At 39.4% G+C, this 24925-nt stretch overlaps 1 protein-coding gene and 1 pseudogene across 1 annotated transcript; both read left to right on the top strand.

Annotated features, from left to right (window-relative positions):
* Positions 1–10004: 10004 nt before the first annotated feature.
* Positions 10005–11914, top strand: LOC126632573 (glucan endo-1,3-beta-glucosidase 8-like). Its single transcript, XM_050303025.1, has 2 exons — positions 10005–10509; positions 10622–11914. The coding sequence occupies exons 1-2, from the start codon at positions 10181–10183 to the stop codon at positions 11724–11726; spliced, it is 1434 nt and encodes a 477-aa protein (XP_050158982.1). The 5' UTR covers positions 10005–10180; the 3' UTR covers positions 11727–11914.
* Positions 11915–12085: 171 nt separating this feature from the next.
* On the top strand, positions 12086–21047 carry LOC126606363 (glucan endo-1,3-beta-glucosidase 8-like; annotated as a pseudogene).
* Positions 21048–24925: the final 3878 nt, after the last annotated feature.

Below are 24925 nucleotides of genomic sequence, written 5' to 3'. Positions count from 1 at the left end.
TCCTCCTTTTCGTCAGTTTCCTCTTTTGGTGGATCAACTTTTGGGTCAGCTTTCTCCTCGTGCTGCATCTCTAGACGGTTGACGAGTGTAGCAATATGCAAGTTTTTTTCCTCCATGGTCCTTGTCAGCCTTGAGATTGCTTCGCTCATTTTTTCCAACTACTCTTTGATTGAAGTCACACTAGTAGTCATGACTTGCATAGCTATGGGATACGAGCTGTTACTTGAGTCGGCATCAAAAGTCAACGACTCGGAGTACCTCTTCGAGCTTTTTTCCCTTAGCGCCCTTAGTAAGGCCAGGGTGATCACAGGCTCATGCCTCGGGTGCTCTTGCTTCTTTAGCAGAGTTGATGTAGGGATGGAAGGCACGGCAGAGAGAGCTCTTGCCTTGCTTCGAGTTATGACGCCCAAAATGCCACCACTTGCAACAAGGAGGTTCTTGTTCCTCGTGTTGGTTGCAAGAACAACTTGATCATTTCTTGATGCCATATGTGTTTCTTGTGGATTTGAAAACAAAGATGAAAGGCAGAAAAGTCCCACTGGGCGTGCCAAATTTGTAAACACAAAAATTCTGTAACGAATGAAACGAGAACACATGTATAAAGTAGATTTGTATTGATGAATTTGTAGGGTTACAATCTTTGTTTACAATTTTTCTCTGATTCGGTCTTCAAATTTGATGTAGATGCGTAGGTTGTTGATCCAAGGGTCGCAATGACTTGATCTTGGACGAATGATTGAACAATTGCTTCAAGTTTTGAGCTTGAAACAATGCTTGGATGGTCTTCATCTCAAAGTTGCGGCGAAGATGGCATAGATGTGAGATCTTGTTGATTCAAGGGAGTGCTTTGGCTTTGGTTGAAAGAAAGCTTTGGCTTTGGTTGTGAGTTATTTGAAGAGAGCTTTGGCAGCGTATTAGTCTTCGAAGATTTATGCAGAGGTTCTTCTAAATGTAGATTTTCAACCCTTATGTGTGTCATAGGACCTTGTATTTATAGACTTCCAAAGTCGTGCCTTTGGATGGATTTGGCCTTGATATGGTCTTGATTCATCCATGGGAGGATTTAGGCATGTTTTGTGTCTTAATTTCAGTTACTTTTCCTTACATTGGCCGAAATTTATAGGCCTTGTTGCCTATTTTGTGAGCTATCTTCAATACTTGCTTGTTTTATGAAGATGATTTAGCTTTCTTTCCGGTTTTGGGAGCAATTTGGGCATGTTTGCTGATTTTAAAGGATACTTTCTCCCTTGTGCTGAATTTTGGGAAGATTGTGTAGTTCCTTTGCTTGATTTGTGCCACGTGTCATTGATGACTTGTCCATTTGTGATGAGTCATGTGTCATGTGGAGCTTTATGATACATCATTTGCATGCAACAAAATTTACATGTCTGCACTGGAGAGAGAAGAAAGGAAAGGGATCCTCTCCAAACTCTTCCACCAAGTCCAATCATCCAGGCCCTCGAAATTTGATCTAACGGCTAAAGTTATTATGACTTTTGAAAGGGCTCCCTATTTGTAGTCGTTGGATCAAATTTCAAGAGCCTGGATGATTGGACTTGGTGGACTTGGTAGAAAGGATTTGGAGAGGATCCCTTTTTGAAAGGAAAAAGGGATTGGGCATTGGGATTACCGATTAGGGTCTCTTATATAAAATATTAAAATGGGAATTGGGTTTTTCTTTTTTGGACGAAGGAATTGGATTTTATACTTGAAAGAGAGTCACGTCGCTTTTTTTATAGATGGTCACGCGTTTTCTGATGAAGGGAGGGGCGGCCGCCACTCCTTACCCTCACGAAGCTTCACCACTCCTCGCCCTCACATAGCTTCTCCACTGACGGTTAGTCACTTCAACAACGTAAGAATGTCCCTGTGAGTGTTTATTAGGGCTAGAAAAGTAGTTGGACATAGTTCATTCACATCTCTCAAGAATCTTCGGACTTTATAAGAGAATATCTCCCAATGAGGAACTATTTATTTCGGGCTACATACAAGGCTATATATATGGAAAAACATTTAAAATGTCATATAAACTTATATACAATTTTCAATTTGTCACATAAACTAAAATAAAAGGGAAGTAAAGTGTTAGAATGATCAAATAACCCTAAACACAAATCATGTGTGAAGCACATGTCACTAATGTTCTAAAAAGCGGTCAAGACGGCCTCCTAGGTATTAAAGGGCGGTCTGCCGCTGCGATTATCCTAAAATCATTCAAAAAATTGGCAAGCTATTAATCTGTGTCTAGATGGCCGCCTCAGTAGCCTAGGCGACTTCGGTGGTCTTGTTATTTACACAAAAAAAAAAAAAAAAAAAAAAGTTGCTGCAAAGATCTTGTGAACTGACTAGAAGAAAGAGAGAGAACTATAGATGAAGGAGAGAAAGATCACAAATTTCGTTGTAGAAAGAAGAAGAAAAAGTGCAGTCGTCTAGGATTTCTTGAAACCATTGTCGCCCGGGATCACCACTGCACTCACTTACCCAATTCAGTTGATTTTTGGGTTGGATCGGTCGGGTTCTACGAGTTTGATGAAATGGAACTTGTCACTTTCGATTGAATGAAAGCAGAAAAGATGAAGGCTTGTGTGGCCGGTGACAGGACAACACTCCATGGAGAGGATACGGCCATGGATATGGAGACTTTGGAATTGATGGTCGAGAAAAAAGATTAGAAATATTAGGTTGGTTGTCAGAGTTAGACCTGGCAATTTCTTACACTACCCGTTAACACGACACGAAAATAACAAGTTTCAGGTTAACAAGATAACTAATCGGGTCATTATCAGGTCACACGATAATAACCCGTTTATAACAGGTCTTTAACATGTTTACACGAGAGTGACACATGGGTAACCTGTTTCAACACGATAAGAAAAAAGTTATTTTGATGATTTTAATTTTTTAAACTACTAAAAAAACTTATTGTAAAATACAATAGATATAATGAATATGTATATATTTTTTATTAATTATTATTCTACATAAATTTTAAAATTTAAGTTTTATTTATTTATTTATTTATTTTTATAGTATATTATAGGCAAAGATTGAGATTAAAAATCATAAAGCACATTAAAAATAAAAATATCAAGTAATTTAAAAATACCAAACACATTAAAAAAATTATAATAATTAATTTACATGTGTGAAAAATATGAAAAAAATATGCAAACGCTCATAGTCGCATCATCTACGCTTTGAGGATGGGTATATGATCGTTTGAATTTTTAAAACCATACAAACTTTCCTGAATAGTATTTTTAAGGAAGTTCAAAAGAAACAAAATTCATAATCATTAATGTTAGTCTGAAAGATATGAAATCATAATAAACGTTCATAATTGCATCCTCAACTCTTAGACGATGGTTACATGGTCGTTTAGATTTTTAAAACCCACCAAATCTCATGAACAATGTTTTTTATTTGAGTGCAAAATTAATAATAATTATTGTAGAAGTGTGAAAAATGTAATCACTCGTAATGAAAAGCTTTACAACTTTCATGAAGGGGTCAACTCCGAAATTTGGTATGTATATACTAATTTAGTGTTATGTTTTACATTTTTTTGGGTCAAATTATGTTTTTCATTTTCGTTTTTATTGATTTAAAATATATTTTTCTTAACGGGGTAACGGGTCGAGTCATATTACCTAATAATATTAACCGGTTGATTTCGGGTCGGATCATATTACCCGTTTATTTTAACGGGTATTACACAACACGACTCATTAAGCTATCGGGTATGATACGAAAACGACACGAATGCCAGGTCTAGTCAGAGGAAAGGATTTACTTGGTTAATAGATAAAATGGCATTTTGGCATTTTGGGTGTCATTATAAAGGAAACCACTTGTCCAAACTTTGTCATCTTTTGCCAGGGTTTCTTTGTAAATAACTAAATATACAAGGCCTTTTGGGTTATTTGCTAATTCATTCAACGAATTGGATACACATTGGGCCGTAGTCTTTTTTGGGTTTCTATTTGCACTTTTTAGGGCTTTTTAAGTGTAAAAAAACACAAATTTATTTGATATATATATATATATATATATATTTTTTTTTTTTTTAAATCTATCAAGGCCTTGCCTAGTCTCCCAATAGCCGCCTAGGCGCTAGGCCCCAGTTTTTGGTCACCTCCGACCAAGTTTTGTTCCCCAAAGAGGTATAAAAATGTTCCCCTTGTCCTAAGCTTCATTTTGATACTTCTTGTGTGAAAAATGGTAAAGAAATCAACTTGGGTTCATTTTTCCATATTTTCTGGCAAAGGACCACAAAATTGTAGGCCATTTTCCAACCAAATGCGACCACGGACGAGAACCCCAATGGTATATTTCGTTAATCACGTTAGGTGTTAGAAATTGTACAATGTTAGAATATGCATGTTTGGTGGGAAATTTTAGAAAAGAATATTGTTGTTGTACTGTTTTTACAACAAGGACCAAACTACAAAAATTGTTGACGCTTTAGGGTTGTTGGTAATTCTAGGAAGTTAGGGGCATCTTTGCAATTATCTCTAGTTTTAGGGGCAATTTTGTAAAATGTGAAAATTGGACAGATTATAATTAATCAGTCCATTTTGGGTATGATTTATGTTTAAGTACTTTGTTAAAGTCAACATGACTTGGTATATGTATAAGCCTTTTTGGATCATCAAACAACAAGGCTCATCGAGGGCGAGCACGCTATGGTTATGTGATTGGGTCTTTTGTTTTTATGTATATATATTTATATGTGATTTTCCCAACAACTGCTTTTATATATTATGATGTGACATGCCATGTTTAGCTTTACAAATAGACTTTTCGTGCACTTTCTGTTTTTAATATTGTTTGTGAGCATAAACTGTGGTATGGCATCCTTGCGTTTTACCTACTCATTATTACATGTTTGCACGGTGTCTCTTAGTTATTTGTATTGTCCTGGGCCAAGGACTAGCTTCACGTGTAGTTCACATGCACCGTTTACATTTGTTTTGGGTCCTGAGTTAGATGTCTGGTTGTCATTTTGTGTGATGTTTTGGACTCGTATGTGATGCAACTAGCATAACTCACATGATGTAGTACTAGAATGTAATACCTACACCCAGCCTGTTCCATTGTTTGAATACCTTTGCAATGGACTTGTGTGCCTACATAAATTAATGAGCATTGAATTCTTATGATAACGGTTTTGAGATTTAATAATGTGATACTTTGTTGTCGTACCCTACATCTTGACTCACTTATGCTGTAGGGAACCTACTACATACTATTATTGTAATATTTTTGGGAAACCATATACTTGTTTTACAGCGAGGGGTTACACTTTTCGAAAAGGCTTTTACAAAACTTTATTTTCAGGCCCACTCACCCTTGTTTTTCGCCCCTCCAAGATTTTAGTGGCAGAAGTTTAGTGACGACAAGGATTGTTGGTAAAGCTATTACGTAGGAGACTTCTCCTTTCGGTATAAATATCTTTTATTTCAATTTATCTATGCTCTAACATCACTTGTGTGATATGGGTTCAATCCCCGCTAACATGCGCACTCTAATTTAGTCACTTTTAGGTTTTAATTTATTCACATTTTCCACATCACTACACATTATGGCTTCGTCATCTTCTCATGTGTCGGCCAGCACATAACGATTCGAGTATCCAGGTGGATATTCCGGGTCGGGATGTGTCAAACAAAATGTAGGCGGATTTTTGGAACAAAAATATGTAAGAAAAAAGAATTTAAAAAAATGAATAAAATGAGAGTATAAGTGTATTCGCAAATGGAGGGAGAGTGAGAATTTGGCTCACATGGGTTGCTACTTTTCTCGTGGAACCCACTGTTTTTTTGGGTTAGTGTAGCCCAATTTTATGATACCCAAGAAAGAAAGTTGCTAGCCCAAGTGGTGGGTCTAACCCCATTTCCGACTCATTGAGGATGAAATTTCTTACTAAGGCTTCAAATATAATAGTCTCATGAAGAATAAAGCCCCAATTGGAGATGCTCTAAGAGCATCCCAAAGAGAGGTAGACTGAAAAAAATGGTGGATATAGTCAAGGGCGGAGCCAAGAAATTTTTTATGGGTGGATTAGCAAAAAAAAAAAAAAAAAAAAAAAGTAAAGTAGAAGTAAAGGCAATCTTAAAAAAAATGATTGAAAATAATATAAAGCTTACTAAATCAAAGAAAAATAATCTTGAACAAATGACATAACAATTTCCATGGTAATTTTTATATTTTTTATTGTGCTAAATAGTTATTGGGCTAGTTTCATTAAAAAAAAATATTTTCTTACACTTTTTTTCTGTCAATTATATTAGGTTGTACACTGAAGTACATACATATTGCCACAAACCTTCCCTAGGCTACAACCACTATAGTCTTTGGTGTGGCTCCGCCAGCGGATATAGCCTAATTTAGAGCTCTGAGGAATCTTTAGGGCTCTAAAAAAGAATCTCTCTGAATGAAAGGTTCTAAAAAAGAAACTACCCCAAATTATAAATGGTAATGCACTAATTTCATAATACATGAGCTTCTGATCCATTTACTCTCAAAAACCTCTCAACCACCAAACTGTAATCGCCCAACCATGAAACGATAACTCTTCATCTGATGGGGATAATGCTACTTTTGTAATGGCAAGGGCTATATCAGCACTTCCAGAGAGGTTTAAAGGTTGCAAGTGCAAAATGAGCAGAAACATGGCAGCACCTCATCACGCCGACATAGAGTTAATCAACATTGGGAAGAGAGCCATGTTTGACTTATCATGATTACTTCTCTAACCCTCCATTGTTTCCACCATGTTTCTTTCGAGTCAGGTTCCTCATGAGGCGTGAGTTGTTTGACAAGATCATGCAAAGAGTCGTCAATTTCAACAATTATTTCACTCAAATGGGTGACGAAGCAAGAAAGCTTGGATTCTTACCATATGTCAAGATAACAACAGCATTCTGAATGCTTGCATACAGAGCAGTGGCCAATTATGTTGACGAATATATTAAGGTATCAAAGACAACAACTTTAGAGTCTTGCAAAAAGTTCTATCGTGCCATCAACGATATCTACGGACCAGAATACCTTTGTAAACCGACGAATGATGACTTGCAAAGACTTTTGAGAAAGGCTAAGCAACGAGGGTTTCCTAGAATGCTTGGGAGCCTAGATTGGATGCACTGGGATTGGAACAAATGTCCAGTGGCATACCATGGTGCTTATACTTGATACAAAGGACACCTAACCATTGTCCTCGAAGTTGTTGCATCATATGGTACATGGATCTGGCATGCATTCTTTGGACCTCTAGGTTCATGTAATGGTCTTAATATACTTTACATAGCATCTTTTTTTAATGATGTTCATGAAGGACGTGCCCCACGTGTTTGATATTCCCTTAATGGTATCTAACACAAACAAGAATATCATCTTGTAGATGGTATATATCCAGAGTGGGCAACTATTGTCCAAACAATTGCAGATCCTCAAACGAGGGATAAAAAATTATTCTGCAGTATGCATAAGACATATTGAAAGGATGTTGAAAGCACTTTCAGTATACTTCAAGCAAGGTTTAGAGTTGTTAAGGACCCTAGCCGACAATGGTATCAAGAAGATATGGCAGAGACCATGAAGGCTTGCATAATTCTTCAAAACATGATTGTAGAAGACAACCATTAGGTAGAAGGGGAAGACTATGAGAATGATCGTTTGCAATATCATGTGGAGGATGCCCGCAATGAAGATGACCGAGATCCTACAATGCTGCACCAATATCTAAGTAATCAAAGTGTAGTGGAAGATACAAATTCCCACTTCACCCTTTGAAATAATTTGATTGCACACTTGTGGAACGAACAAGCACATAGAGGCTAAGTCTTATGTCTGTAGCATTTACGTACATTGTAATGACTTTAATATTTAGGTGCATTTGCTTGTTTATCCCCCAAAAAAAAGCTTTGTATAACAAAATTGCTTCCATAAAGGAGCCTTAGGAAAGAGGGGAAATGTAAAGGCTGGACAACATGTGAAAAATGAAGAAAAAAGTAAAAAAGGGGAAGAATAAAAAATCACAAACGGGCGAGTATAAAATCTATGCACGTGATGGATGAGTTAATTGATGAAAACCCTTAATTTGTGGCTTTTTGGTGCAAGTCCCACGTGAAAATGGGGCTACCTCTTGGCTGACTTTGGATCACCTCTTGCTGGCAAATGGCCGGTGCCGATGGTGGCTATCAATTTTACGGATCCAATTTCCGGCCTATAGGAGATGAATTTCCTTGTTGAAGCTCTAACTTAGAAAGTCACATGGAAGATAGAGTCCCTATTAGGGATGCTATGATTGGGTGGGATAACGCTTTGTGTTTTTCCTTAATCTATTTCTCTATATTTACGATTAGGGTAATACTAGGGAAATTAAATTTCTAAACCAAATTTTATAAACCAAATGATGTGGATCTTGATGATTGATTACCATTTAAGTGTTGATTAACGTGCTTATTTAAAAAAAATGTTGATTAACGTGTTTATTTCTTATTGGTGACACATTATTTGGTTTGCAAATTCGGTTTAAATTTTTTGTCTTCCTAGCATTATCCTTACAATTAAAGTATATTTGTCGTCACATCCGGCTCTAAGAGTAGCCGTAATAGGTGGCCGCCTAGGGCCCCTACTCCAGGAGGCCAATTTCTTTTTTATTTTATGTAATATATATATATATATTAATATTACAAACTTTGTGTCTATTCAAATAAGAAGTTTATACCCACTTAGTAATATGGTCCAGTGATATTCCTCTTCACTTGTAAGTGAGAGGTCTTAGTGCCAAAGGCAAATTTGAACCACGTTATTATTAACCTATTGTGAGACTAAGCTCACCTCATTTCCTTAGTGTAGATAATATCGTTTATTCAAAAAAAAAAAAGTTTACAAACTGTGAATCTTTGTTTAAGTGCAATAGGCAATTAGGCTGAGCAGCTAAGCCCAATACTCTTAAGATTTATTTGTTTTATTATAATTAATTGAATAAAAGCATCAAACTTGTTTTGTATGTGAAAGGTGAAACGTCAAGAGACTCAAACATGCTCTTATTGACTTGAAAAAGAAACGTTCTTATTGACTTGAAAAAGAAACCTATTTAATTTTTTTGTGGCACTCCCCAAATTGGTAGTCACTAAACGCTAAACAGCTAAACCCCTTCGGCCTTTGTCGCATTCCCCAAACAAACATCAAATCCTAAGCACACTTGTTTACTGTGATAGGTTCCCTTCTCAAATAGACAAAACCCTCAAATTCTCAATCTTAGACTCCTGTCTATAAATTTATACGGTTCAATTCAGTTCTAGTTTGACAATTTTTTATGCCCACCCCTACTTCTAACAATGGTAGCTGGTGGCGGTCACAATGTTTTCAAGGGATAAAATGTGTGTAGGATAAATAATGTCACTTTGAAAAGTAATGACAATATTACAGGAATTGAAAATATTTATTAAAAGCTCAACTCTGATTTTTATGAAAGAAACTTTTGAAAGCAACCTATAGGTTGCTTTTAAAAGTTGCAGGATATTTTATTTTAATCAAATACTAATTTTTTTAATTTTAAAGTGAAGTTGCTTTTGGTGTAAAAAGACAAATATCAAATGGATCTTAAACTAATACCTAGTTAACAACGACTTTTTTTACTGTCGCTTGCTTATATTTTTGTACTAGTTGCCCAATGATTAAAGAAATTTTGTTGTAATATGTATGATACAATAATAGTGAAGTATAAAAGAAATAAAACAAATTCTTCCTGTGTTTGCAACTCTCTAAGAAAAATAGCTAAATTTAAGAGCTAGTTTTAAGGCAGAGTTAGATGTAGAGCTGTGAATTGCAGAAAATGTAAAAACCCTAAATTAGAAAAAGAAAATAGTTTGAGAAAAGTTGACACCTTGTATGGCTCTTGTATACCATCCAACTAAAATTGGACTTTTCTATTCGCTTCCATTGGTTGTTTTACAAAAGAGAGGCATAGCCTTTGCCAAAACCCATGAGCACGTACGTTCCTAACTCTATTGCGGCCATCCGTATATTTAAACTCTTCCTTCAGCCCCAAGAAACTTCCCCATCCCCCAATTAATAAACCTAGGCCCTGTAGCCTAGATAACCCAATCAACCACTAATTGGCTGGCTATCTTCTCAATAGTCCAACATATTGGAGCCGGTGCAAGCCATGGCTCGAGCCGTGTTTCTCGTATGGGTCTTGTCGGTAATTTTGGCCACAACCAACCTTGCACAAGGTTTAGGTGTCAACTGGGGTGCAATGGCGTCGCACCAGTTGCCTCCTAAAAATGTTGTTCAGATGCTCAAAGACAATGGGATCAAGAAAGTGAAGCTTTTCGATGCGGAACCTTCGACCTTGAACGCATTGGCCGGGTCAGGTATTCAGGTCATGGTTGGAATCCCCAATGAGAAATTGGAAAAGCTTGCTGATAGTTATTCGGAGGCACAACAATGGGTGAAGGAGAACGTTACCAAATGGCTTGGCAGCGTTAGTATCAGGTTTGGATTAATTTTCTTTTCCTTAATTTGTATATATAATTAGGTTGTAATACATTGATATGGTCGGAAGTTTAATTTACATATTTTTGTTGTGTTTAACTTTAATTTACAGTTATGTGGCTGTTGGTAATGAGCCATACTTGACGAGTTACAACGGTTCCTACGTTAAGACTACTTACCCGGCATTGAAAAACATTCAAAAGGCCATACGTGAATCAGGAGCTGGGGACAAAGTCAAAGCCACAGTGCCCTTCAATGCTGATGTTTACGAATCGTCGTCAAGCAAACCATCAGACGGGCGTTTTCGAAAGGATATTAAGAACAATATGGTCGAGATACTTCGTCACCTTCGCGACAATAAGTCCCCTTTTGTCGTAAACATCTACCCCTTCCTTAGTCTCTACCAGAGCCCCGATTTCCCCAAAGAATTTGCTTTCTTTGAAGGTGGTAGCAAGCCAGTGAGCGACAACAACATTGAGTACAAGAACGTGTTTGATGCAAATTGTGATACGCTGATTAATGCACTAAAGAAGGAAGGTTTTGGTAACATGGAAATCATAATTGGGGAAGCCGGATGGCCTACTGATGGTGACAAGAATGCCAATATAAAAAATGCCAAGAAATTTTATGATGGCCTTCTCAAGAAACTTGGCAAGGAGGAGGGCACCCCTCTTAGGAAGGGAAAACTCGAAGTCTACTTGTTTGGCCTTTTCGACGAAGACCAGAAAAGTATTGCTCCTGGAGACTTTGAACGTCACTGGGGTATTTTCCGATATGATGGGCAGCCAAAGTTCCCCATGGACCTCAGCGGAAAAGGAAACGGAGATCAAATGCTGAAGGCCGTAAAAGGAGTTGAATACTTGGAGAAGCAGTGGTGCGTGTTGAACAGCGACGTTAAGAACATGAGCCAAACTGATGCGGAACTCAACTATGCGTGCGCTGGGTCTGATTGCACAAGCTTGGGGACTGGAAGGTCATGCGATTTGGATCAACATGGCAAAGTCTCTTATGCTTTCAACTCCTACTTCCAAAACAGAGACCAAGATGTTCGAACATGTAACTTTAATGGGATGGCAACCATCACGAAAAACAATCCCTCAGTAGGAGATTGCCTCTTTCCAGTTCAGATTGTCAACACCGGAGCCCCAAGGCATGGTGCAGTTGGTGTGGCTTATGCATTCAGCATCTTTGTAGGACTTTTGTGGATGATGATATGAGCTTCCTCACATTAATAATGATGTAAGCTAGTTAGACATACATGCAATGACTAATACATACATATAAAGGAATTAATTAGCCAGCCAATATTATACAATTAAGATATGAAAAATATTTCTGCAATACAACATTAATATTGTACTAATTACATAAAATTAATAATTAACTGTATATGCATTGTGATTAATCAAGTTTAAATATCCTTGTATGATACTTGTATTAGATAATTATGGTATTCTAGCTAAATTTTGAACTTACCCTAGCTAGTAGCTAGTTTCAAGGCTCGTTTCTCTACAGCCTTGAACACTGGAAATATGTACGTAGGATGTAGAACGATTTAGACAACGAAAAAAATGATATGAGGAAAGTAGACACTAGTAGAAAAAAGCCAGCTAAATTTAGAAATCAGTTGGTTAATTAGCCTGGTAACAAACTTTTTGAGCGCTTCCACTGGTATCTTTTATTACAAATAAGAGGCCTTCAATTCCGTCCAACCCATGCATATATCTTGTTTAACTCCACTCGATTAATTAAACTTTTCTTCTTAAACTCCATTAATTCCAGAATTAAAGAGTACTCACAATTCAAAAGAAGCGTAGCCATCTCGATTGGTAGCTAGCTAGCTAAGAGCTAAATGTTTATTGTGTGGTTGTTGTGTTCCGTAATGCTGGTAATCTGGGTAGACCTGGACCTTGTACAAGGTTTAGGTGTGAACTGGGGGCAAATGTCGTCGCACCCTTTGCCTCCCGACAACGTTGTTAAGGGTGCTTAAGGACAACGGGATCAAGAAATTGAAGCTTTTCGATGTGGATCCTAAGACCATGAAAGCCTTGTCCAGCACTGGTATTGGTGTCATGGTCGGAATTCCCAATGAAAAATTGAACAAACTTGCTCATGATTACGCAACTGCCCGAAAATGGGTCAAACAGAATGTCACTGCATATCTTCATAATGGGGGAGTCACCATCCGGTATGCATGTGTGTGCTTATGTCCAAAATGTGTGTTCGAAGGAGTTCGAAGGAGAAATTTTGGGAAGACCTTGGAGACTTGGTGCAAGGAATTGCCCAGACGGAGAAGTTATTTATAGGAGGAGATTTAAATGGACACGTGGGCAGGGAGACAGGCAACTATAGAGGTTTTCATGGTGGCTATGATTTTGGGGAGAGAAACGAGGATGGGGAAGCTATCTTAGATTTTGCAATGGCATATGATCTCTTCTTAGCCAACACCTTCTTTAAGAAGAGAGAAGAACATGTGATCACCTACAAGAGTGGGTTGTCAAAAACACAAATAGATTTTCTTCTAATGAGGAAAGGGGATCGTATAACTTGTAAGGATTGCAAAGTTATACCGGGAGAGAGCTTGGCTAATCAACATCGCTTGTTGGTGATGGATGTACATATCAAAAGAGTGAGAAAAAAGAACAAGACTTGGAAGTGCCCAAGGACTAGATGGTGGAATCTAAAAGGAGAAAAACAAGCCATTTTCAAAGAGAAAGTAATCACCCAGTGTGGGTGGGATAGAGAGGGGGAAGCTAGCCAAAGGTGGGATTCCATGGCTAGTTGTATCCGAAAAGTAGCAAAAGAGGTATTAGGAGAGTCCAAGGGCTTTGCCCCACACCAAAAGGAATCTTGGTGGTGGAATGAGGAGGTACAAACAAAGGTGAAGGCTAAGAAGGAATGTTGTAAAGCCTTATACAAGGACAGGACCGATGAAAATGGTGAAAGGTATAGAAGAGCGAAGCAAGAGGCGAAGAAAGTAGTGAGAGAAGCTAAGTTAGCGGCTTATGACGACATGTATAAGTGACTAGATACCAAAGAAGGAGAGTTGGATATCTATAAACTAGCTAGAGCAAGGGAAAAGAAGACAAGGGACCTAAACCAAGTGAGGTGCATCAAGGATGAGGATGGAAAGGTTCTTGCTATAGAGAATGCGGTCAAAGACAGATGGAGAGGTTATTTTCATAATCTTTTCAATGAAGGACATGAAAGGAGTACTTCTTTAGGGGAGTTGAGTAACTCAGAAGAGTGTAGAAACTACTCCTTTTATCGTTGAATCAGGAAGGAAGAAGTGGTTGTAGCTTTGAAGATGATGAAGTATAGAAAAGCAGTGGGCCCAGGCGATATACCGATCGAAGTGTGGAAAGTCTTGGGAGAGACAGGTATAGCATGGCTCACTGACCTTTTCAATAGGATTTTGAAAACGAAGAAGATGCCAACTGAGTGGCGAAAGAGCACTTTGGTGCCTATCTACAAGAATAAAGGCGACGTACAAAATTGCATGAACTATAGGGGTATTAAGCTAATGAGCCATACAATGAAGCTCTGGGAGAGAGTCATTGAGCATAAATTGAGGCAAGAGACACGGGTTTCGGACAACCAATTCGAGTTCATGCCAGGGCGTTCAACCATGAAGGCAATCTATCTCTTATGAAGATTGATGGAAAGATATAAAGATGGGAAAAAGGATTTACAATGGTCTCTATAGATTTGGAAAAAGGGTATGATAGGGTCCCAAGAGACATTCTTTGGAGGATTTTAGAGAAGAAAGGAGTACGAGTAGCATATATCCAAGCTATAAAGGATATGTATGAAGGAGCAAAGACTGCCGTAAGAACTCATGAAGGACAAACCGAAAGCTTCCCCATAACTGTAGGATTACATCAAGGCTCATCCTTAAGTCCTTACCTTTTTGTGTTGGTAATGGATGAGTTAACAGGACATATTCAAGATGATATTCCTTGGTGTATGCTTTTCGCAGACGATATAGTGTTGATAGATGAAACTCAGGAAGGGGTAAATGCGAAGCTTAACCTTTGGAGAGAAGTGTTGGAATCTAAAGGTCTTCGCCTAAGCTGATCAAAGACAGAATATATGGAGTGCAAGTTCAGTGCAAATGGAGGCCAAAATGAGTTAGGGGTGAGGATCGGAGATCAGGAAATACCAAAGAGCGATCGTTTTCGCTACTTAGGATCTATCTTGCAAAAGAACGGAGAATTAGATGGAGATCTCAACCATAGAATACAAGCTGGATGGATGAAGTGGAAGAGTGCATCCGGCATGTTGTGTGACCGCCGTATGCCACTGAAGCTCAAGGGAAAATTTTATAGGATGGCAATAAGGCCGGCGATGCTGTATGGCATAGAATGTTGGGCGGTGAAGTATCAACACGTACACAAAATGGGTGTAGCGGAGATGAGGATGCTTCGTTAGATGTGTGGGCACACGAGAAAGGATAAGATTAGGAATGAGGATATCCGAGGTAAAGTAGGAGTAGCCGAAATTGTAGGAAAATTGAGAGAAATCCGATTACGGTGGTTTGGAGATGTGCAAAGAAGGCCTACTGACGCTCCGGTTAGAAGATGCGACTACGGGACAGAGGTTCAGGGCCTGAGGGGTAGAGGAAGACCTAGGAAAAGTTTGGAAGAGACTCTAAGAAAAGACTTAGAGTATTTGGATCTAACGGAGGACATGACACAGGACCGAGCACAATGGCGTTCTAAGATTCATATAGCCGACCCCACTCAGTGAAGAAGGCTTTGGTGTATTTAACACAATACGTTGAAATGAAGCAAAGCTTATTTATTGATATCTCCGATAAGTTACAAATATGTACATATACATGAGTCAAAATAAACAAACAAGAGGGAGCCTTCACAAAGGTTGCTTAGGAGAAGTCTCAACAGTCGGTAGAGCCCTAGAAAGAGAAGGCACCGGAGGGGATCATTCGGAGCCTCAGTACTGGACAGAACCCTAGAAGAAGGAGGCATCGAAGGTTGATCATTTGGAGCTTCATTACGCGGTACAGCCCGAGAAGACGAAGGCAATAAATGCCTTTGGAACAAACCCACAAACCGCTGATGATCAAGTAAAACCTGACAATCAGATTCCTTCATCTGGTCAAGCTTCCTCTTCATGTTTGTAGCATAGTCATGTGCGAGCCGGTGCAACTGTTTATTCTCATGCTTGAGCCCTCTAATCTCCTGTTTGAGACTCATCACTTCAGCCGCCAATGATTCAACTTGGCGGGTTCGAGCAAATAGGCGCTGGGCCATATTAGACACAGAACCCGCACACTGAACACTTAGAGCCAGAGAATCCTTAACAGCCAACTCATCAGACCGTTTGGAAAGTAGTCTGTTATCTTTGGGAGTGAGAAGGTTCCTGGCCACCACCGCAGCAGTCATATCATTCTTCATCACGGAATCCTCAACGGTAAGCAGACCAGTAGAGGATAAGAAGGATGGGCGCCATATGTTGTCTAGAGAAGGCGTGGCTGCCTCTTCAACGAGGTTCAAGTCAAAACGACGGTCGGAGGGGCCAGACATTTTCAAAGATGTTGAAGAGAGAAGAGGTCGGACAAATCAAGATCTTAGAAGTGCAAGAAGGGAGCTTCTACTGGTGAAGATTCAAGTGTGCTTTGGAACTTAATGCCAGCCTCTATAAAAATCTGCACTCGACGGAGCTTAAGAAATCGAAGAGGCGTCTGCCCAGAAATCGAAGAGGCGTTTGCTTTCTCAAAAGCTGGGCTGCTCAGAGACCACTAGGGCTGATCTCAGAAATTGAAGAGGCGTTTGCTTTCTCAAAAGCTGGGCTGCTCAAAGACCACGAAGGCCGATCTCAGAAATCGAAGAGGCGCTTGCTTTCTCAAAAGCTGGGCTGCTCAGAGACCACGAGGGCTGATTTCAGAAATCGAAGAGGCACCTACTTTTTTCAGCCTTGTCAGCACCTGTCACATGCACACCCAGCTTTGCTGAAATTACGGGCATTCTATTGAAGATTTCTGGTGAAGTAGAAGGCACGTGAATCTTACTGTTCAATCATCCACTTTCCACACGCACCATCAGCTCATGGGCAATACCACAGATAACTTTGCCAAAGATCTCTGACAAAGTTTAGACACGTGAAGCTTGCAACTCCCACTACATCGCTATGACCAAGAAGGGTAAAAGAATAGCAAAGAAACAGCACTAACAAAGTTTAGACACATAAATTTGGAAGGTCTAGCTACCATATTATTACCTATAAGGGTAAGGGAACAGCACCGCTGCCGGATAATTGGAAAGTCCTTGTGTGTCAACCTCTATACTCTGTGGCAAGGTAGACTAGCAAACATGCCCAACCTTTACTTACATTCGAGAAAACACTCCCAACAAGATTGCTTACTCCAAAATCGAAGAGGCACCGTCCTCCGAATCTCGAGAGCCAGACTCTCAACATGATTACTTTCTCAAAAATCGAAGAGACACTGCTCTCCGAATCTCTAGAGCTAGACTCCCAGCAGGATTGCTCTCTCAAAAATCGAAGAGGCACCGTTTTCCAAATCTCGAGAGCCAGATCCCCGACAGGATTGCTTGTACGAAAACCGAAAAGGCACCGCTTTCTCAACTTCGAGAGGCAGATCTCCTTAGATAAAGCTTGTCTGTAATCTTTACACGTAACATCAGCTTTCCAGATACCACAGACCACTTTTTCAAAGTGCTTTGACACACGTAAAGCTGGCAGCTCCCACTACCGTGCTATGACCAAGCAGGGTAAAGGAATATCATTACTACTTGTTGTTAGGGAAACTCCTATATATGTTAACCTCCATCCTCAACGAACAGGCAGACCTGCAAAAATGCTCAACCTTTCCTCATATCTGAGAGGGCACTCGCAACGAAGCCTCTCGAAATACTCAGTTTTCTTTCCCCCCGATAATACCTCTGCAAACAAGCTACACCAGAGCAAGAATATCTCATATCATCAGGGTTAAAAGCAAGAGTATCCCATATCATGCTTTTTCCCTATCTTTTCCTTTGGCCTTGTTCTTACCTGCAAGACAAGGAGAAAGAGAGCAATCAGTCAACACTTGGAATCAAGCTTCCAGTCAAAAACTAACTGCCTGGAACCCCTTACATGATTACTTACCTGGCATTGCTCTCGAGTAACCATCTTCAACATCTTATGTTTCCAGAGAAGATACCACATCTGTCTGAGGAACAGATAGGGAAAGTGAGAAGGATACAAGGAAGCATGTGGAGACAAGCGTAACAGAACATGTGCCGATACATCCACTACTTTGTCAACAGCAAAAGTATCCCATATCAGCAGGGTCGAACGTACTCTAGATTTGATAGACGTGTTTTGACCCTCAAATTCTTCAGTCGGCCTTATACTCTAGAGGAAACCAGAAAATCCTCCAGCCCAGTTCAATAATAAGCCTGTGGAAAGTTACTTCTTCAAAACCAAAAGTATCTCATATCATCTATTCTCCTTTTCTTCTCTTTATCCTTCATGCTGCCTGCAAGATAGGGAAAATGAGAACAATCAGCCGGAACTCGAAATCAAACTTCTGATCTAGGACTGATTGTTTGGAGCTCTGATTGCTTACCTTGTCTGTCACCTCTCTCAGCAGATCCCCTAGCTCGGCGACTTAGGGGACTCCTACTACATGGTTTGTATCGCGCTTGACCAAGCCTGAAACTACAAGTAAGCTTCAAGTGAAATTGATACATTACCTTGTGCATCTCCACCAGTTAAAAATACCACCCCTGGATGGAGGAAGCGTACTTCCAGAGAAGATGCCACATCTACCTATGAGACAGTTAAGGCAAGTGAAGACGAGAGCTTGCACCTATGTCATTTGTATTAAATCATTCACTTGTACTCACTAAAGGAGAGCTTGAACCTATGTACTTGCGTAAACCCTTCACAATTAATGAGAACTCCTCTACTCCGTGAACGTAGCCAATCTGGGTGAACCACGTACATCTTGTGTTTGCTTTCCTGTCTCTATCCAAACTTAATACTTTCTGTTGTACCAAAGTCCTCACTGATTTTGTGCATCAACAATCCTTAAGTCCTTACCTTTTTGTGTTGGTAATGGATGAGTTAACAGGACATATTCAAGACGATATTCCTTGGTGTATGCTTTTCACACACGATATAGTGTTGATAGATGAAACTCATGAGGGGTAAATGCGAAGCTTAACTTTTGGAGAGAATTGTTGGAACTAAAGGTTTTCGCCTAAGCCGATCAAAGACAGAATATATGGAGTGCAAGTTCATTGCAAATGGAGGCCAAAATGAGTTAGCGGGATCGGAGATCAGGAAATACCAAAGAGCGACCGTTTTCACTACCTAGGATCTATCTTGCAAAAGAACGGAGAATTAGATGGAGATCTCAACCATAGAATACAAGCTGGATGGATGAAGGGGAAGAGTGCTTCCGGCGTGTTGTGTGACCGTCGTAGGCCACTAAAGCTCAAGGGAAAATTTTATAGGACGGCAATAAGGCCGACGATGCTGTATGGCACAGAATGTTGGGTGGTGAAGCATCAACACGTACACAAAATGGGTTTGGACATGCACAAAGAAGGCCTACTGACGCTCTGGTTTGAAGATGTGACTACGGGATAGAGGTTCAGGGCCAAAGGGGTAGAGGTAGACCTAGGAAAACTTTGGAAGAGACCCTAATAAAAGACTTAGAGTACTTGGATCTAACGGAGGATATGACACAAAACCGCGTTCTAGGATTCATATAGCCGACCCCACTTAGTGGGAAAAGGCTTTGTTGTTGTTGTTGATGTGGCTGTCGGGAACAAGCCATTCTTAACAAGTTACAACGGTACTTATGTTAAAAATGAACACCCGTAAGTGAAAAACGTCCAAAAGGCCCTAGATGAAGCTGGCGTCGGAGGAAACATCAAATGCGTGGTGCCCTTCTGTAACATCCCACATCACCCAGGGAAGTGATCCTTAAATGTATATTCTCATCCCTACCTAGCACGAGGCCTTTTGAGAGCTCACTGGCTTCGGGTTCCGTCGAAACTCCGAAGTTAAGCGAGAAGGTGGCTAGAGCACTCCCATGATGGGTGACCCACTGGAAAGTTGCTCGTGAATTCCCAGAAACAAAACTATGAGAGTGTGGTCGGGGTCCAAAGCGGACAATATCGTACTACGGTGGTGGAGCGAGCCCAGGAAGTGATCCGTCCCGAGCCGGGATGTGAAAATTGGTATCAGAGCCTAACCCTGGCCGTGGTGTGCCGACGAGGTCGTCAGGCCCCTTAAGGAGGGTGGATTGTAACATCCCACATCACCCAGGGAAGTGATCTTTAAATGTATATTCTCATCCCTACCTAGCACGAGACTTTTTGGGAGCTCACTGGTTTCGGGTTCTGTTAGAACTCCGAAGTTAAGCGAGAAGGTGGCCAGACCACTCCCATAATGGGTGACCCACTGGGAAGTTGCTCATGAGTTCCCATAAACAAAACCGTGAGGGTGTAGTCGGGACCCAAAACGAACAATATCGTTCTACGGTGATGGAGGGGGCCTGGGATGTAATGGATACCAGGCCGGGATGTGACACCTTTAATGCTGATGTATACGAATCCCCTTCCAACAAACCATCAGACGGGCGTTTCCGAAGGGACATTGTGAAACAAATGTCGAAAATACTAGAGTACCTTCCTACGCATAGGGCACCATTTGTTGTCAACATTTATCCCTTCCTTAGTCTCTCCGGAAGCTCTGGCTTCCCAAAAGAATTTTCTTTCTTTGATGGTGGTGGCAAGACGGTTAGAGACAACGGTGACCCGTACAATAATGTGTTTGATGCAAATTATGATACACTTCTTTGGGCGCTTAAGAAGGCAGGCGTCCCGAACTTGGATATCGTAATTGGGGAAGTAGGATGGCCTACTGATGGCCATGACTACGGGAGTAAGAAATCGGCGAAGAAGTTTTATGATGGCCTCCTAAAAAATTGGCAAGTCAAATGGGAACCCTTCTTAGGAAGGGCTACTTGGAAGTGTACCTATTTGGGCTCTTTGACGAGGATCAGAAAAGTGTTGCTCAGGGGACTTTGAACCCCATTGGGGAATATTTAGCTATGATGGCAAGCCTAAATTTCCCATGGACCTCTCCAGCCAAGAGTCCGGACATCAGATGCTCAAAGGCGTAGAGGGATTGAAATACTTGCAGAAGCAGTGGTGTGTGTGTTGAATAGTGATGTCAGGAACTTGAGCCGTGCACTAGCGGAATTCAATTACGCATGCACTCGGGTAGACTGCACAAGCTTGGGAAGGAAGAGGTCGTGTGACTTGGAAATGAATGATAGAATCTCTTATGCTTTCAATGAGTTCTACCAAAACGGAGACCAAGATGTACGGAAATGCAATTTCAGAGGCATGGGAAAGAAGGTAACACGTGATCCCTCTCAAGGAGATTGTCTATTCCGTATACAGATTGATTTATTATTTGTTGCCGGATGGAGGCACGCCTTAGGTTGTGCATCTACATCATTGTTTTTCATCATTGCCTTCTTCACATTATTCTAACTTTCTTTTATTTATTCGTTTATACAAGCAACAATGAGGAAGAAATGAATTTTTGTTTTCCTTTCGAAATTTAAACCTTCTGCACAACATATCCTCAATCAGAGGGCCGGCCAGCAGCACCAAATGCGACGGCCATTTATAAGCTTCGAATTGAGTTGTGAGAGAGGCGTTGAGAGTGGGATTTTTAGAGGGTTACAATTTTCCAAATACTTTTTACAGCAAATTGTGTTTTTTTTGGTTTTTGTCAATGTTTATGTATTGTTTTCATTACAGTTTCATCCATGATCAAACTCTTCTCCAACTAGTTCTCATCACATTATATTCAAACTACAAAAACTCATATTGCTAACGTAGCTATGAACTGTCAAGAAAGACATCTCTTGAGCTTAAAAATGTTAGGTGTAACTTCACTGACAAGTGACAACTAATAAATATGAAGCAATAAAACCATCTCTGTATGTTGGCAACCTTCAACAGTGCAACAGTAACATGCACGCTTGCAATTTCAATTCACTGAATTCAATTTATCATCAAATAAGGAATTGGAAAGAAAGAACATTACATCTAAAATTAAAGTTTAAAAGTGAGATTCAACCAAATTGTACATCGAGTATCACACGTTAAATGCATCCGTTAATTCCATGTGTAACTACAAGATGTATAGGAAGAAACCAAATTTTCTGATAATAGAAACAATTAAAGCTTGTCGAATTTCCAAAAGCATTACAAGTGCAATTTCAAAGAATTTTAGGCCGACTATAGTTGGTCCATAAGGGGACGTTTGATACGTAAGATTGGCTTGGCTAGGCTTAAACTAATTGTAGGATTGCCTTGGATTAGTTTGGCGTAAATTTAGTCTTGTCCCAGTTTTGGTGTTACATGGGATTAGGAGGAGGATAGCTGCAACCCAAGCGATGAGGTATCCAGTAGAAAGGAAAGGTAATGGAGTCTCTCAGACCAACAATCTCAAATCTAACCAAACCCAGCGAACCATATAGTTTGAAATTTTATCCGCGTGAACTGCGTGTTATATCAACCATAATTGCTACTTTTTTAGACTCTTTATTTTAGATTCTTGTTATGTTTTTGAGTGAGTTTAGTTTGATTTCACTTAGTTTCTTGCAGTTGGTAGAGTTTTTTTTTCATGTTCATCGAGTAATTATTTGCAAGTATGTCCAAGTCTCTATCTCATGTTTGAGCTCTCTAATCTATTGTCTAAGATTTGTCACCTCAGCCACTAATGATTCAACTTGTCAAGTTCGAGCAAGTAGACGTTGGCCCATGTTGGATACAAACTTGCACACTGAACATTGAAAGCTAAAGAGTCTTGAACAACCGATTCATCAGACCATTTGAAAGGTATTCTTTTACCCTTAGAAGTGAGAAGGTTCCTAGTTACCAGTGTAGCGGTTAGATCATTCTTTACCACAGAGTTCCAATCATAGGAGGACCGTTGAGGACAAGAAAGATGGGTGCAAGATATATATTATCTTGAAGAGGCACTTTCCATAGTGCGGGCAACTTTCCAAGCGTGCTTTTGTTGGATACAATGGATGCCTCTATAAAAGGAGAGGCAACATGGCCACTTGTTCAAAAATTGAAGAAACATGGCTCTTCAAATTTCAAAAGCCAGATTTTCCTTAATAAAGTTCGTATGCACTTCTCAGACGCAATCTCAACTTTTTGGATATCAAAGACAACTCTGTCAAAATTTCTCTAACAAAATTGAAATGCGTAAATTTTACTCTTCCAACTACACCACTGTTGTCGATAAGCGGTGAATGAGATTGTCCTAATAGCACTACTTCCTACTATTGGAAAATTCCTATATATGTCAACTTCCGCCCTCCATGGTAAGGCAAACCTCCAAAAATATCTAACTCTTCTTCATTGCTGAGAATGCATCTTCAACCAAGCCTCTCAAAATACTCAGTCATCCTCCTTTCTGAGAATACCTCTTCAACCAAGTCCCTCAAAATACCCAACTCATTCCTTCAGCAAGAAAATATTTTTGATCAAGAAGTTTTATATCAGCATCAAACTCTTCTACTATTTTTCTTCAAGAGAAAAAGTATCCCTTATCATTAGGGTTAAGAACAAAAGCATCACATATCATGCTTTTCTCTTGTCTTTTCCTTTGCTCTTGTTCTTGCCTGCAAGAGAAGGAGAAAGAAAGCATTCAGTCGGAACCTGATATCAAACTTTTGGTCCAGAACCGATTTCCTGGAACATTGCTTGATTACTTACCTTGCATTGTTGTCGAGTAGTCATCTTCAACTGTTGTTAGACCTGAGTTTCAAATCACCAACACCGCAAAATAGTTGGTACAATGTTGGCTCTTTGCATTGAAGCTGCTAAGCATGGATGAGTCACTGGTTTGAAGGATCATCCAAAGGCTAAAGGTTGAGCACCACTTATGTTGTGCAGGTGACTGAAACTTAAGGATCAACGATGAACCAATAGAAGTTCAAAGAGAGAAAATGAATGGCTAACTAAATGGAAGACCAAAGTTCAATGATGGGAGCTCACGGCCATAGCAAACTCTACCTAAGTTTATGACGACCAAAGGGCAAGAACGACTCCAACTATTATTTTGTCTCACCATTTTATATCATTCCAATGATGTACAAAAGGTAATTCAACCTTCACGATTACTGTTAAACTATCAAATGCATTAATAAGTTACAAAGATGCCTCATGGATTGAAGTCTCCGTAAGACTATTCATGGATTTGGCACTATTAAACAGTTGCACACCCGAAGTGTGGTAGTTGCCGTATGGATTCAAGTCCCAAAAGGACAATCTATGGACATGGCAATTCTACTATGTACTGTGTCTCATCCTTGAAGATCTATAGGTTCTAGTCATTCAACTCTCTAGAAGTGGAGATTAAAAATCCAAGCTCTATAATGCGCTAGAGAAGGTTATGATCCAAATTCTCCAAACAAGTCATCTAATAAGAGATGACTGTCTTAAAAGAGACAATGTAAAGCCCCTAAAGAGGCAAGCATATCCAAAGTAATGAAATGCTTATAAAATATGCATGTGCATGCACATGAGAATTATGGGATCACGAATTGATGATAACCAATGTTAATTTTTGTTTTACAGTAGCTACTATATTCATCAATGAGCTGTATTAATATTGAGCAATGTTCTTTTGGTCATTGACGAAACTAAAAATTATAGGCCAAAAATGGAAAGAGGCAATTCCATTACAATTTGTAAGAACGTGGAAAAATGAACCTGTAGTATAAATCGCCAAATAATGTTGAACCCAGAAGGTTACATATGAGCATTTGTAATACAATAAATACCCTCAAATGATATGACACAAGGTTCCTAGTTGAAACCTAAAATTGAAATATACACCTGTAAACATGATTTTCCATTGTGAAACTTGTTCATTTGAATGGAGAACTTTATGTATTATACGAAGCATATATCTCCATAAGTTAATCCTTCAAGTATACATAGAAGCAAATTGCTCAATATAAATTCCAAAGGGGAATGTGTCATGAAGTGTAGAAAATCCTTGAAGAATTCAAATTGCTTAAGGTAAGCCTAAAAAGGTAAAGAACAAATTATGTACTCGATACCAATGGATGATATCAATTGCCTTAGTGAGTACTTTTATTATGATATTGTTGCAATATACTAAATCTCTTGCAAGAGTTGATATTAGAATGGGACTCTTGAAGAGTATAGAAAAATTATGAAGTGTTGAATATTGTCTCAAGTTGCCATCGAACAATAAACCAACACAATTCTTATCCATCAAAATGTTTATGGTATTAAAGAACCATATGGATTGAAGATTATGAGTTGAACACTCAAATAATTAACCAATATTTAGACACTAAGAAAGGTCATTCATT

The sequence above is a fragment of the Malus sylvestris genome, chromosome 1 (assembly GCF_916048215.2).
Source record: "Malus sylvestris chromosome 1, drMalSylv7.2, whole genome shotgun sequence".
NCBI lineage: Eukaryota > Viridiplantae > Streptophyta > Magnoliopsida > Rosales > Rosaceae > Malus > Malus sylvestris.
The sequence above is the reverse complement of the archived record's forward strand: the minus strand, read 5'-3'. Positions and strand labels throughout refer to the sequence as shown.